The following is a 15,723-nucleotide window of genomic DNA, read 5'->3' as shown; positions in this document are numbered from 1 at the left end:
AGTCTTCAGGCCCTCTCTATGAAAACGGTCAAAGGATCAGAAACAGTAGCATCACTGGGAAAACAGTAGCAAAATTTAAAATGAAAAGAGTGTCGTCATGACTGTGATGCATAAAGGGTTCACTGTCAGGATTTCAGTGGGAAACTAGACTGCTTAGAGAGCCTGTCATATTTAAAATACTGATCTTACATGAAGCCACATTTGCAAAGATAATGCGTATGAGAGAGGGAACATTCATAGTTCCTATTTGGATTTCTAAGTGTGTTTCTACCTTTGCAAGGTAAGAAGCATCTTTTGAGATCACACTATAGTTACATTTTTGCAAGAGAAATTGTTTTTTTTTTTCTCCATCCAGATCCCCATAGAAAAAAGATGGCTTTGCTCCGCAGTTGTATCTCATTGATGGCAGTTAGCTGCTGATGTCTTTCCAGAGGACATGTAGGGGCCGATGAATCTGTCAGATAGCATGGAGCAAGAAAAGGTCTGGAGCCACTCAACAGACCACTTCTCACAATGGACATGGGGAAGTGAAGTCCGCGACGGCACTGTCACCCAGCTACAGGAAGAAACATTTGCAAATGAGATCAGAGCAAGGGCTTCATTTCGCCATCTTAATGTGAGACGCTGGAACATGAAGAGGCTGCACGGATATTTATGATTCGTCTCAAGTGTTCCGAGATTTACGCTTCACTATCAATCAATATAAACGACCAGGACTATTAAAGTGGTCTGTAAAGCAACAAAACTTTTCATGGTTATTATCTGGGTTTCGGTGTGCCACTAATTAAATCAAAGTTATTGGTTCTTCATTGCAAGTTAATGACTTTGATTTGCAATGTCATCGTTACAACTCATCCCTGATGGCATCAAGGCCAGAGAACTCACTGTCAGTCTCGCACACTGCTGTTCCATCGTTGGGGCAGAAGCGCGTCTCCACCTTCCTGCGTCCGATCTGCAGCTCGTGGGGATCCTGCAGATGAGCGCGACACATGTACCGCATCCTCTGCTCCTGGCGGGCCCCTCCCTGCGTCACGTTGACAGGCATCCACGGGGTCCATGGAGTGTTCCTCTTTACCTCCGGGCAAGCCTCCAAGTTACAGGCCTTGTACTCCTGAGGGAAGGGTTTTAGCATCCAGTTTGCGATTAAAAATCCCTGGTTTATGAAAATGATTTTCATATTGAGATACAACAGTGTCACATGCAAATGTGGGGACGCAGGGGACAGGGGGACCACACTTAATGATGAGGTAAACAAAGAAGCACAGTTCAACTGTGAAGCAGGGGAATTCTGGCCTGAGCAGAGAAGCTGCGGGCTAAAAGGAATGGACTGTATCAGCCAATATACCTGCTATTCCAAGGGAGAGAGTTCCGGTATTTGATAAGTCAAAACTTGCTCTGATGTGTGTATTAAAAACAAAGTCTCAGTTTTCAACAGCAAAAAAGGTCTATTTATTTATGGAGAGTGCCTCTTGCAAGCTTTTTCTTCTGCTCTAGCTATCAAGGCATTAGCTAGCAGCCATCATTACCATGTACAACATGCTCTTTGACTTAATCTTTCAGTTCTTGTTTTGACACAGACGACTCAAAGTCTTGTACTTTGTGTTTTTTTTACACACCAGGGCACATCCTGCACAGCTGTTGCCGTTCTCACAGGTCCGAACTCTGGAGTGGACCCCTCCCCCACACTCAGTGCTGCACTTGGTCCAGGGACCCCATGGGGTCCAGAAAATAGGCTGCGGACAGGACAGCCCTTCGTTGCAGAACCTGGGTGAGATGTGAAGTATCGTATAAAAAATAAAGAAAGATTCAGACACCGCATTTGTCAGCCCACCTCTCATCTCTGCTCGGCCCCACGCAGACACGACCGCCGTGGCGGGGGGAGGGATTGTTACAGGAGCGCTGGCGCAGCTCGAAGCCAGTGCCACAAGTGGTACTGCACTGTCCCCATGACGACCATGGCGTCCAGCCTCCATTCCTATGGCAACAGACATGCACCAACGTTAAATGTCCACTTCACTGTAGACAAAAACACTATGCTGCTATTTTAGAAATCCAGGTCATCTGTAGGGAAATATGCCAGACTAACATTTATTCATTTTCCTAAGTTAGCTGTTTTCCACTTCTAGTGATGTCATGGGGATTTTCCTTTGGTAGACGCTATATCTGCTCCTTCAAAGTTTGGCAATATTTCAAAATGATAAACTCTTCATGTTTCACCTTGCAATTATTAAACATTTGTCAGAATTGTCAGCACTTGAATTGTAACTCCATGGAGAACACACAGGAGCAGCACCATCATGGAGATTTAATCGCTAAGTCCTAAGTCTCCACCCAGGAGATGCCTCTCGACACTCCCAGTGCCTGGCGAATCTTATACTCCTCACTCTTGACAGGAATGTCTTACCTGGAACAGTTGGACACCTCAATGGTCGGACCCTCACAACTCTTGCCTCCACAGCGAGGGGCCGGGCTGTCACATGACCTGGAGCGACACAGACATGAGCTGACACTGTCCGCACCATCATCATTGGTGCACGGTTGCCAGACTGTCCATGGTCCAAAACCGCCATTGGTGGTCTGGTTCTGCAACTGCAATGCACACATAGCATTGATGATAAAGCAGACACATATTTTCAAATAAAATCCATCAAAAACACATATTTTATACAGTTCAGCAAAGGGACTTCAGAATTCAATATTCAATTCAGAATCAGAAATGAAAAACAACTTTTGATATTAAACACAAACTTGTTGCATTTATTTTCTCCATCTTGTTTCATCATCAACGAATGCAGACATAACCATGGCAACAATTGTGAGAGTTATGATTGCGTGTTTGCGCATTTACTTGTATAGCTATACTTGGAAACCACCTGCTGTGGGGTCAAAAGCCTCAATTTAAGAATTAAAGCTTCAAAATTACAGGGTCATAATAATTTAATTTCAGTTTGGTTGAGAATCCTGGTTGAGGTTACTCATTTGCTTTGGATGGTTGTTAGGGTGAGAGGCTGGGGAAAGCATGAAAGTCAGTGAAAATGTCCCCACAAAACATGAAAACACGGCCATGTGTGTGAATATGTAACAACTTACTGGACACACAGTGATGTTCTGCTTCCACTGGCTCATGTTCGAGCTGTACTCCAGTGTAGTGCAACGCCTCTGCATGAAGTCCCAGCCGCAGTAGGGGTCTCTGGCTTCCAAACACAGCCTGCGAGGGCAGCAGAGATGAGGAAGGGGCAACAGTTGGTCATTTATGGCATCTTAAAGGCCATTCATTGAAATAATTCAATAAATAAGTTCAACGATGCCTACGAGTGGGTTCACCTGCTCACAGGTGCAGACAACCTCTGCTAAAAGCTCTCACAGGCTGCCTTCAGTCCAGACGTAAAATTGCAGACTTGACTCCCCTCTTTCACTTGGCTTTTCACACCAACACAGGCGCACTTACTGACACAATCAGTGATTAAATATTTGCGAGCTCCTCCAGTAAAACAGAGGCTTAATGACAGCTAATTAAATCTAAAGCCGTTAATGACATGGCTAAGCCACCAGAGCTGATCAAAATGCCTCAGGAACACGTGCGGAAGGCAACAACTCAACAACTTTCACTTTCAATGCCTTTGTTTCACCCATTTCACCAGGAGAGTTTCACAGGATATTTCCCTTGAAACCGGAGTCTTTTCATATGTGACTCACACTTGCTGCTACCGCCATACAGGAGTGAGTGTCCCACAACACATTGTCCTGACATCAAGTGAATTCATTCCTTTTATAGTGGTGTGTTTCCACTGCCTTGGATTGGTCTCATTTGCCCACATTATGACAAGGCAGATTATTATTTTTTCCTCATCCACTGGTGATTGAACTGAATAACACACAAACATGTTTTGTCATTTTACAGGGGCTAATGGTCAGTCAGGTTTTCCCAGGTTGCATTCATTTCATTTGGCACACACTGTTTCTCAGTGAGTCAATAATGAAATTTCACATTGACATTTTTGAAAATCAATGGTCACGATTTGTCACTGTGGCTCTGTAATAAACTTAATGAACAGCAATGTAATGGCATCCCCGGGTTGTTAAGTACTCAACAGGTGAATTATGGAGAGACGCCTTTTACAAATTCTGCTTCAGCGTTGACAGCTTCTTGTGTCGTAAATCAACGGGCTGCACGAAACACAGATTTCAGGCCTCAATCTGAGATCGACAGATTTAATGTACTCTGTTGTTTTGGTCTTACAACTGAACACTACCCATGGGCCTTGCACGCTTAAAAAAGTTAAATGTCTCAAAACTGAATAGCTCAAAACTAAATTACTTCAGAAGGCAAAAAGCCAGGGGTTGCAGAGTAGAACCTGAATGGTCAAATGCCCACTAATGTCAGCAGAATTCCACATAGTTTCCCACTGAGCTAACAAGCAGTAAAGTCTGTCATGCGTATCACAGTAACCCACTGTTAACACTGTCAAGTATTTTAAACATTTACACCTGGAAATATCTGAAAACAAGTTGAAGCAAAAGCTTATCTGACTTTGGATCGTCAAAGAACGGTGCAGAAATGGGGAACCTGATCTTGTTAAAAGAAGAAAATGTGTGCGCAGAGGTAGCACAACAAATTGTGGTTTATTTGAAGAGCCTCGGGCTGATGGTTTCAGATTCTGATAACATCAACACCGTGCCAGATCTCTGTACTCAACCTGGGCTCGGATAAGATCCAATAAGGACACTTTTGCTGAGCCAGCACATTCCAGCCGACCCTGTGGATAAGGAGTGCAAACACAAGGATAGAGGTGAAAGAGAGAGCGGCAGATTGAGTATGATGGCCACTGAGACGGGAGCGGATGCCTTTCTGCTGCATTCATCTCTAACCTTCTCAGTGACCATCTGATTATCAGGCCAGTTAGGATGGGATCAGGATGTGTTCTTCAAATTAAATGAAATGATGATCACAATAAGGTCAGCAACAAATTCACACTTCACTGAGTCTAATAGTCCATTAGAAGCGAGGGAGGGTTCCGTTTTTTGCTCAAGGTCAGACTTCACTGTGACGCGCAGCTTTGCATCATCATTGTCTCTGTCGATGTCAAAACAGCACGCAGGTGCTTGGACGCTTTAATAAGCAGACGTTTCAGGAGCGAAATAAACAAGGTCAGGCGAAACAGTGAGGTGCGAGTGATTTGAGTTCTAATGAAGCAGTGAGTGAAGAATAGCGGCGAGGCAGCTGGAAGGCCCCGGCCAGGGGAGCGGACAGTTTAGTCTGTGATTCCCCTGATTTGTACTCATTTGAACTGAAATGGAGAGCTTGACTCAACAATGATACCCAGAGCCCGGAAAATGATTGATTCAAGCAGTGAACTCAAAAGGGGATTCCTTCCCTTATCTGGGTCTTGCATGGTTGCCACTGCTTGAAAAGTCAAGGCCGACGTCTGTCCCCCCAAGTCTGACCTGGATTAGCTATTTAAAAAAAACAAAAAAAACCCAACAAACCCTGTGTTGACTGTGCTGTGTTGTCTATATTGCTTGCCTGGACCAGAACTTGGCATCTTGTCCTGTCCTTCGGCTGGGGTTGCTCTCTGAACCAATACATGTTTTTAATTTAGCTGGAATTTTGTAGAATGAATAATTTACCTCGCTTGAATCTCAGGTGGCAAACTGAATAACAAAAAAGCGAAGCTTTTTCAAGTTGCTAACAATGAATACTCCTTCACCTGGAACAGATTTCACATTAGTCCAGCTAAATTTTCAGTTGTTTTATGGCATGTCCATCAATCCAACACCTCAGGTATCACTTCTTGACAAATTTATTCATGCAAATACTCCAAAGGCAGTGTAGCACTTTTTTCCTGAAGCATTTTTCCCTCTTCTCCAGACTTCTCTGCCCTTGCTAGGTATCTGTAATGAGAAAGTTAGTCGACCGATTCTGAGTCTGAAGAAGGGGCTTGGACTGTACTCAAATTGCAACTGGCTCAAACCATTCTTTTCTCCAAGCCTACTTTTAATTCACCTGGACCAGTGTCTGATGCCATGTTTTACTAGAGGTCAGTTAAAGGAGACCCATAATGCTGTACCATGCTTTAAGCGTTATCTACAGTGTTCAGGTGAAATGTAACCTGAAGACATACTGAATTGTGACAGAATGATGCCCATCTATTTCCGAGTAGTTACCTTTTCAAACGGCTATCGCTGAGGTGAAAGCACGATTTTGCCACAAATTGAAAAACCAATAAACTGCTCCTGGATGAATAACAATGCCAACTTTTTGTTCTGTGCTGAATCCGTCACTGATTGACATGTGTACATGAAATTACATGAAACATCCTAATTTTATTTTTAAGCATTGCTACTCAATGTTCTTCTTCTTCTTCTGCTTTTCCTTTGGCTTCTCCCTTCAGGGGTGGCCACAGCTGATCATCTTCCTCCATCTCACCATGTCCTCTGCTTCCTCTTCTCTCAAACCTACAAACTTCATGTCCTCCTTCACCATGTCCATAAATCTCCTCTTTGGCCTTCCTATCCACCTTCTGCCTGGCAGTTCCAACCCCAATATCTTCCTACCAATGTACTGGCTCTCTCTCTGTACATGTCCAAACCACCTCAATCGAGCCTCTCTGACTGTGTCTCCTAAACACCTGACATGTGCTGTGCCTCTGATATACTGGAGCCTGATCCTATCCATCCTGGTCATTCCCAGAGAGAAGCTCAGCATCTTCATCTCTGCTCCCTCCAGCTCTGCCTCCTGTCTTTTCCTCAGTGCCACTGTTTCCATACAACATTGCTGGCCTCACCATCTTTTTGTACACCAGAAATTTGGTCACTAAGGAAAACCAATGCACAATATGCCCTTTTAGCGCGACATTCATCATGGATGGTGGCGTGGAATATTATTTGGACGAACCTCTGATATGGACGACAGAGATAAATTGGAAGGTGATTGATGATAAACACTGACAATGGAACATGGATATAAGCACCTACCATCAAAGATCAGGTTAGATCAGCAAGTATTTGCTAAAAATTGTATCCCACTTGCTTGGCAAACTTTTTATTCTAGCATAAATGCTTCACCAGTTGTGACAGACTCAAAACCTCCGCATAAACAACCATCAGAAGTAGCATGTTCTTTAGCGTGGTAAACAAAGCCGAAACTTAGCATTCATTGTGACCTTTATTTGGCAGCCCTACTAAAACCTTCCATGCCACATGCTCTTTTAAAGGCTAAATGTTCTTGTCAAGTGCAACAGTGGAAGAAGAATGTGTGCACATTATGACGTTACTGAATAACTTTTTCTACACAGCGTGACCACACATTCTGTTGCAAGCTTTGCCACTTTGATAAATCTGTGGTGCACTAGTAGCTATTTAATTCAGCTGCACCCCTGCCCAGTAGCGAACTATATCAAAACACAGAGGCCATGGAACATGTCCTGTTAAATTTTAAACAGGCTGAGCCGCGAAAATCCCAGCAGCCCATGAAACAATATGTCTGAGCGGCATCAGGAGATAAATCCCTAGAACCGCTCTTGAGGTGTAATAGGCATTTAAAATTGTTTGTCAAAGCTGTTAAAAGCAACGTTTCCTTTCATGACAGCTTTATCAGAATCAGAACGCTTAATTGCCAATGTCAGTGAGGATCCTACCAACTAGGAAAGTGCTTTGGTACATCAAGCAGTGATGAACAAAATAAACCAAGAATAATCGTAATAATAAAACATAATAAGAGAATAAAAACAAGCAACAATAATAGAAGTTGATACATAAATAAACAACAAACAACGCTTCGAATTGACTCGGGTGTAAGAACACGCAATGCACCGGCAAAACCCAAAAACAAGCAAAATAACACCCAGGCTAATACCTGGGCAGCCTTCGTCAGTGCCATCAACAGAGCAGCAGAGAGACTGAAGGAAAGAATTCTTTGAAAGATTATGGAGGCTGGAAATGGAGTTTAGTTAGTCACAAGAAAATGACCTTGTCTTTAATACTGGTTTACATGTAAGTTAACCCTCTCCTGCAGGGGTTGGGCACCTTTTTGACTGAGAGTTCCAAAAAAACGCATATTTTAATATGTAATTCAAGCCATATCTTTTAGTACTTTAAAATCAATAAAACACCTGTAATTTCATTGGCCTGATGTTACAAGGTGCAATTATGGCAGCACTAAGCTCGTGACATGCTATTGTGACTAAAGACTATGATTGTTTGCTGGGCTGCAGAGCATCATGGTAAGTCAGCCGTAACTGATCTTGTTGTTGACAGTGGCCGCACCTCACATACTACTGGGAGTCAGCAGAAGTAATTGGATAAACTGGTCTGAAGTGGGGGCGAACTGCCATCTGCTCATGAATCTGTGCTGTGCAGAGATCCAGAGTCGTCAAAAAAGCCAGGTCTGCAAGCCATAGGTTCCCAACCCCTGCCCGACTGTGTGATTTATTTCGTGGTAAAAGAAATATGTCACCTTATTTTGGCAGATCCTAATTGCAGGGTTTCAGCTACACATACTGAAAATAAGAAGTGCCATACCATCACATTTTTTTTTTTTTTCAAATTTAGACATAAACAAATGTCACTTATATTCCCATTTCACTCGACCGTGGTGCTGAAAAAGAGGCACAAAAAAGTTTGCTGTTGATCATTACGTCCGACTCATGCACTGATTATCACAACACACAATATACATGCAAAGATTCCACACACGCATTGATCGAGATGCTCTTCTTCCTAGCCAGAAATCTCATGTGATCACACGTGATGAAACAAAGCGTAAATATTGCCACGAGCGGAAAACACAACACACAACATGGAGGTGGACACCAATAGGGCGGTCCTAGGAAAACAAAGAAATTCACCTGACTCATTGGTGAAGCAGACTACAGTTTACAGGTGTCAATCAACATCTATCTCATGAGCATTCAGGGATTTACTCCTGTAATATATCCTCCCACACGTCTCTGACTAGACTCAAAAAAGATTTTTTCAGTTTCTGCTGGTCAGCCAGACCATCTTCAGTGGCAACAATACACTGTGAAGAGTACAAGCAAGTGACATCTGTAACAACGACTTCAGCTGCGTTATAAATAAATAAATGCTTTATTCAATTAGGTCATTTACGGAAACTGAAGGCCTGAAGATGGACCTGATGCTACATGCTTTTGTTTCTCCGTAGACACATTCCTTTTTACAGCATCCTTCATTTGTCAGAATTCGCCTATTAGAAAGGTATCAGGGGAGGTAAAGACACAGAGCTGGGCCCAATCATGGCGAAGGGTCTGAGGAGGGCAAGTGAGCCACGCAGACGGGCCGAGAACAAAATAGAGACAGACATAGGGAGCAAAATGATTACACTGAACTGTGGCCAGAACAAAGCCTGTAATAAAAGTAACAGCACTTTCAAGCAGTAATAAATACTTCTGCTGTGAGAACACAATCTCTCTCGTCCCCTTGCTCTCTCCGCTGTTGGCTGTTGGAGTGTTTCTATGATTGGTCATACAGGCTTAGTGAGCCCCAGCGGCCTGGCGACAGGCTGGCAGCTATTTCAGACAGTAAATAGGTTTCTAAGGGACAGGCACTAAACCTTCCCACACACAGGGAGACAATAAATGCATGGCTTTTTTAAATGAAAGAAAAGCTGTGGGAGAAAGGCTTTCTTTCTTTTACGATGTAATGCTGGCATGTCAGCACAGAACGTAAAGCGGTCAAGATGTGTAAAAACACAAACAGCAATCCTTACACTGATATCACATTAGAGGAACGGAGTGATAGGCAAGGAGGGCTGCAATGTTATGCCTCTATATCAGAGGTGGGTCAAGGGCAGCCCCAATTTTGTATGTCTGTTTTTTCCATCCATGCAACTTTTAATAATTACATTGAAAAGTTGAGTACAATTACAGTTATTCAGCGATGCTTATTTGAGCAGTTCTTGTCCTTGAAAGCAAATCAATGAAAGCTGCCTTTTAACTTTACCTTCGTAGTTAAGTACATATACATTGTCATTGCTATCCGGGCATCGAACCGGCAACCTTCTTTTGCAAGGCGAGAGTACTAACCACTAGACCACCGTGAGTTTATAAATGAAACATTAGATCACCAAAGTAAGGTTAAAAACAAGAACATGATTACAGTTCTCGTAATTTCTCCTTGTTGTACTATTTTGGTAGTAAAAATGGAGCTAAATTTCCAACTATTTTTCTTCTGTCCTCCTGCCTTTTGGATTGAGGTGCCCTCTATAATGTGGCTCCTTTGGAAACAAAATGCTGCTCTATACTGTGGTAAATGGTCTTTAAGAATGTGATGAGTTGTTTGGCAAGCATACTCGGGAAACCTTCTGCTGCTATTTCTTCACAGGTTTAAATCATAAGGGAAGTAGTTTGGAGTAACAGATGTTGCTGAAGGCAAGGAATCACAAGCCTTCCACACACACCAAACACCCGCTTCAGGGAAAACACCTGAAAGTCAGGGACTGACTCGTTCCATGACTTTGGTAGCCAAGCAGAATTTCTTATACTCAAGCAGTCCCATTTAAACGCCTGCAAAAACGTCACCACTAAGAAAAATGCATATTTGTCTTTATAAATATGCCTATCTGCACTTGAACTGAAAAGGAAGATGATTAGATGTGTGTGTTGCAGATTTGGCTTGGCAGGGTGGAGCAGCCGTGAAAAGCGCTGATGGATGCAACATTGCAGTGAAGATAGCACAGTAGCCAAAGTAAATCACTTCAGAGCCAGAGATAGAGAGAGACGCAGCCCGCTGGAGGACACGGTGGTGCTATTAGCCAGGGGTGCCAATTGGCCAGGTCAAATATAATTACGGAAATAGAGGACAACCACACTCACAAACACACAATCATGCACGCACACAATGCGAACGGCTGCAGAAACAAATCACCGATGACTGAAGGAGCTCAGCAGCAGAAACAGCATGTTGGCTGGAGGTCTGTGATGTAACTGCAGTCGGTTTGGATCAATAAAAGACGCCCAACATTCAGCAACCATCAACTTAATTACATTTTCCAAAGACCGCTGTACAGGATCTGCTGTTCTAAGTGGAAAATCAGCATTTTCGCACAATGCGGACACAACCTCTAACCTCGTGCACCTGCAGACCGGCTTACTTTCTGACCTGTTTCTGTTGCTTCATTCCGATCATAGCGTGTTTCAATCTGGCTTCAATCTTGGCTAGGTTTTGGGAGTCCTGGTTCCTTGAGCTCTAACCACAGCATCCTCAGAAGCTCCAAAGTCAGTTGGGCATGATCAAGAAACACCTTCATCATTCTTACAACAACATGCAAACCTGGCCAAAAGAGTGACCGCCCACGTGTCCCTCGCTTTGACGAAAGAAAATCTGCCCTGTCATTTCAAAATGCTAAATATTTGAAGGCTTCAGTTCATGTGGGTTACACCACAGTGTTTTGTTTTTAAGCTGTTCAAGCACAGTGACACCCAAACATCCCTTCCTCCTTTAGCTTCCAGGGCCAGTGTTTGCTCTGAACACTGACCCTACATCAGCTGAGACGGCCCTTATTCGTCTCCCTTTCATCTCATGAATCCCGCCCACCTCTGTCTATTAGAGTTTCGCAAAAATAGTGCGTTGACTCACCATGTTCAAGCGCCAACCCACACATAATCAAAGCAGACTGTCACCTTCACACAGAAACACAGTGTGAATAAAACAGCCTATTATGAAGGGAAAAGGAAGTTTACTTTGGGAGCAAAGCTGGTTGTTTCTCCAATGTCTTTCTCCCAACACCTCTAGCCTCTTCTGTTAAACAGAACACTTCATTAAGGCACTACCCATTAATTTCCTCCGATACTGCCACAGTCGTTAGTCAGCTCTGGAGGTTTGGGACAAGTAATTATTTCTGCCAGACGAAGACATGTGTAGAATTACTAGTTAATTAACAGAAATGTGTATCTTAAGCACTATTATGTCGATTTTTTTAAACAAGTGACGGAAAAACAAGTCCCCTGGAATGAGTCCCCGAGTGTCTCTAGGAGCATCTAAACTGCAGCGGTGACCAACAGGAAGGCAACAACCATCAATACCAGACCTGTTGAAAAACCAACATGGATTCATTCTCAGAGAGGAAGCGAGTGAACCACAGAGGCAGCATATAGTTCCTCTAGATTTGTTGGTATCAGACCAGGGACCAAGAAAATGAATGCATTGAAGATCACCGTCCCAAGACCAAAGTCCCTCAGAAAATAAGGATAAATAAACATACAGAATCAAGGCCGTCTACAGCACAATACATTTGACCAGAGTCAACACTTAGTGAGGGAATTTAGAAAAATTCTCCAAATAAGAATCTTTAAGACATTATATATTAAATGGAAAGTATTCAGCAATTTTTTTGGGGAATCCATTCATAACAAGAGAAAAAAGACATTGACTGAGTTGTAGGCAATGTATCAAATAATGGTAGCACAAATGTCATGTACATAACGGGTCATGTAACACAGTCATTCTTAAAAGAACCTTGGATTACTTGACTATTTTTATAGTCAAACAACTCCTGAGTGTATGAGAATCCCCACTGGACTCAGTTTGTTTACAAAATGGGCTTTTTAGGGGCTGACAATATAGCCCAGTGATGTGACAGGAGCCAAAAGATGTGGATGGCTTGGCTTTGATTTCTTCAAATCAAAAAAGGTGATGTGAGTGGTGAGCTGGGGTAACAAAATTTTACGGCATGAGCTATTTTCAGACAAATAAGTCATTCTTATGTAGGTCAGAGTCCCAGGCAGTCTGCAGCCCTGAAGAATGATGGTGAACAGACACTGAAGAGTATGATACTCGCACCAGGCTGGGTGCAAGATAGATGGATATCTGAGTAGATGCTATTGAGCCACAGTCTGATCTCCAACAAAACACACTGCTTATAGTGGGCGCAACAAGTCGCTAGAGACCGGGTCATATGTCTGAGTTAATATGACTCAGACATATGAGGGACCATTCATTTATTTAAAATTTCATTTGGGGGAGGGGCAATTTAAAAGGCATAGAGTACTGGTTGCAGAAATGTGTGGATATTTAACTATATACCAGTGCTAAGCTAAAGTGCAATGTGTACTGGATTAACGCAGAGGTGGGGCAGGGAAAGGAGCTGCGCCGCTCAAGGAACAAAGGTGACCTTCCTCTTCTGGGTTCTGCAGATTGTAGCCTACATCCTAACGGGAGCCACGCAAATACGGGATACGGTTTATGTGAGTGGTCCCTAATGAATCACTTGAGTGGAGTGAATGGTTTGTTGGTCACAGTAAGCAGACAGGGCTCAGACTGGGTGCCCGAGGATTTTGGATCAGACTTCGGCATGTTCTGTCTTGCAGGGTGACGAGTTATTGATGGACTTAAACAACATATTTCCTAGTTGACAGGGGTGATGAGGGTCAAAACAGTACTCACGTTTCGCTGGTGTAGGTGGTGCATCTCTCAAGCGGAATCTTCAGGACTCTATTGTTGAGTCCAACAAACAGCGACCGGTCGCTGTGCAGGATCTGCAGACTCAGGATTGGTTCACGTACTCCCGATGGGAAGAGTTCCATCTCTTCCAGGTAACATCCTTGCAGGTTTTTATTGGGAGTGGCCAGAGCCTTGAGTATGGTGCCATATTCTTAAGAATAGGAAGAATGGTTCCACACCATTAGAACCAACTGGAGTCATAGTGTACAGTAAGTGAAGTGTTTCAAACCTGTGCTGATGTATATGACGTGGTAGAGCGTGTCCATGCCTTGAACAATATCCACAACCAGGTTGGAAAACCGGACGTCGTCCTGCATGACCAGCGGATCCACAGACTCGGGCTGGACTACATCATTCATCAAGTAGAGTCGCTGGGCATCCTGAAGACTGCGTTCTGTCAAACCCTCGTTAGGACCGTCATCGTCAATTGTTCCACACTAATGGAGGTGGAAAGTAAAAACGTCAAATAAAGTTTATCGTTTTCATTTATCACCAGACAGTTTATGTAGCCGCCAAAGGATTTACAGTTCCTGCAGTTGTGCATGAAAAGCGCTGTCCACAGAACGGAAACAAAAGCAGCCACTTCGTGTCTCCCACACACAGTAAACACTGGTCTTTCTACTATGCCAGATGATCAGCACATATTTGTGAGATCGCTACCAAATATTTACATGTGCAAGCTAGTAAACAGTGTCAGGTATAACTCACTGATTGATAGCTGTGGTGACCACGATGTTTCACCAGTTCAAACTGAGTGCAGAGAATGTCAGGGAGCAAGTCTAGTAGGAGCGTTTGACTGACTTACGCCATCTAGTGGCCATCTAGTGGCCATCTAGTGGCATCTGAAAATTACTGTTTCATAAACCCTGCAATACTGTTTCATGATACCTCAATGACCCGTCACTACTGTTTAATTCAAGTGTGCATACACAACACAAATGAAGCGGACAAAAAATGATGTCGTTCATTCGAAGTTTTAGGACAGTATCTTTTTGTCTGTGGAAAGAAACACATACACTTAAGTAGAGGTCCATGATATTAACTCTACATTACTAAATTCCTCACATTCACACAGTCTGCCTAAAAGGTGCTGATTGTCACCCTTGAGAATATGTTTTGATGTGACAGACATCTCAAAGAAAAAAGCATGTGGGTGACAGAAAGAATGATGTCTGACCTGAAAGTTGTGGATGGGGTTGGGTGTGGGGAGCCAAGTGGAGCGAGGATTCTCCTGCGAGCGGAAGGGCCCGTTGAAGGCCTGAGTGATGGCGCTGAGGTTGAACGCACACACCGCAGACGCTGCGATACTGTTGCTTTTATATGAATATGGAGAGGAAACAAGAGAAAACAAGACAGAGGGGAGGGAAGCAAGAGGAGGAAAACAGACATCTAGTTATATTTAGACAAAAGTATTGGCAAAAATATATTAGTTTCCAGATGAATAATGACTGTGTTTCCAGCTTGCTAATGGATCATTTTAGGAGAGAGATAAAACTGCAGGTTTGTTGCTTCGGCTGCACGCTAGTACTCCATCATGAGTCTGCAGTGAACAAGGACAATGCTGGGCTGAGGATCTGGAAGGCAGGTCTGCAGATGATGTGCAAACACACCTGCCTGGTCATCGTGCAAACCGGGTCTAACCTGGCAGAGGGGGAAGTGATTTCACCTGAGTTTATTAATGTGCTGCAGATAATGAGCTTTTCCTCTTGCCCCACTGTTTGTTTTGACTTTCCTGTGAGCAGCTTGATATCGCAGCACAGCGTGTGGGACGCTGATAAACAGCTAAATCAGTGAGACAATAGTCAATGTAAATGCTGAGCTTCAAATCCAACCACTCACATACTGCCAGTTGAAAACTATATCTGAAAGTCCTGATATAGCCATAGATTTGTGTTCGATATTGCAACAAAATAGGCATTTATTATGCGTGATGCACAGCAGCATACAGCTGGTCAAAATTTTGTCATATTTTAAAATTCCGGCCACAGGGCGCTATGTACCTTTAGTTGAAGAAATATGATTCACAATATAATCATCAGCAGAAAGATAATCGTGAAACACTGAAATAGCCGGTGCCCCAAACTATCACAAACATTCTAGCCAATTTTGCCAAGGGGAAGATCTGTTTTACATTAATTCCCAGGATTTTCACCACTATCCTGGACTCAAAATAAGTAAGAAAAAAGCCTGTGTGCTGCTACCACACCAAGACCAAGACCTAGAGCAAAATTACTAATATCCGAAAGTAGCATGTAAATGCTTTTT

General features: G+C 43.2%; 1 protein-coding gene across 4 annotated transcripts in view; it reads right to left on the bottom strand.

Annotated features, from left to right (window-relative positions):
* The window catches only part of sema5ba (sema domain, seven thrombospondin repeats (type 1 and type 1-like), transmembrane domain (TM) and short cytoplasmic domain, (semaphorin) 5Ba), a 162,246-nt gene that overhangs the window by 20,507 nt on the left and 126,016 nt on the right, over positions 1-15,723 (bottom strand). For 3 of the 4 annotated variants that reach the window (XR_008415909.1, XM_053876546.1, XM_053876548.1), the window contains exons 10-17: positions 14,636-14,771; positions 13,688-13,895; positions 13,402-13,609; positions 3,091-3,208; positions 2,405-2,589; positions 1,832-1,975; positions 1,617-1,764; positions 886-1,111 (exon numbers count right to left, since the gene is read on the bottom strand). Coding sequence is in view for 3 of the 4 variants with exons in the window: in XM_053876546.1 (XP_053732521.1) it covers positions 886-1,111; positions 1,617-1,764; positions 1,832-1,975; positions 2,405-2,589; positions 3,091-3,208; positions 13,402-13,609; positions 13,688-13,895; positions 14,636-14,771 (1,373 nt within the window). In the remaining variant the exon portion in view is untranslated. The remainder of the gene's footprint in view (positions 1-885; positions 1,112-1,616; positions 1,765-1,831; positions 1,976-2,404; positions 2,590-3,090; positions 3,209-13,401; positions 13,610-13,687; positions 13,896-14,635; positions 14,772-15,723) is intronic. The other variant, XM_053876547.1, reaches the window with a different exon arrangement.

The sequence above is a fragment of the Synchiropus splendidus genome, chromosome 10 (assembly GCF_027744825.2).
Source record: "Synchiropus splendidus isolate RoL2022-P1 chromosome 10, RoL_Sspl_1.0, whole genome shotgun sequence".
Classification (NCBI taxonomy): domain Eukaryota; kingdom Metazoa; phylum Chordata; class Actinopteri; order Syngnathiformes; family Callionymidae; genus Synchiropus; species Synchiropus splendidus.
Note: the sequence above shows the minus strand (reverse complement) of the source record. Positions and strands in the feature narration are given on the sequence as shown.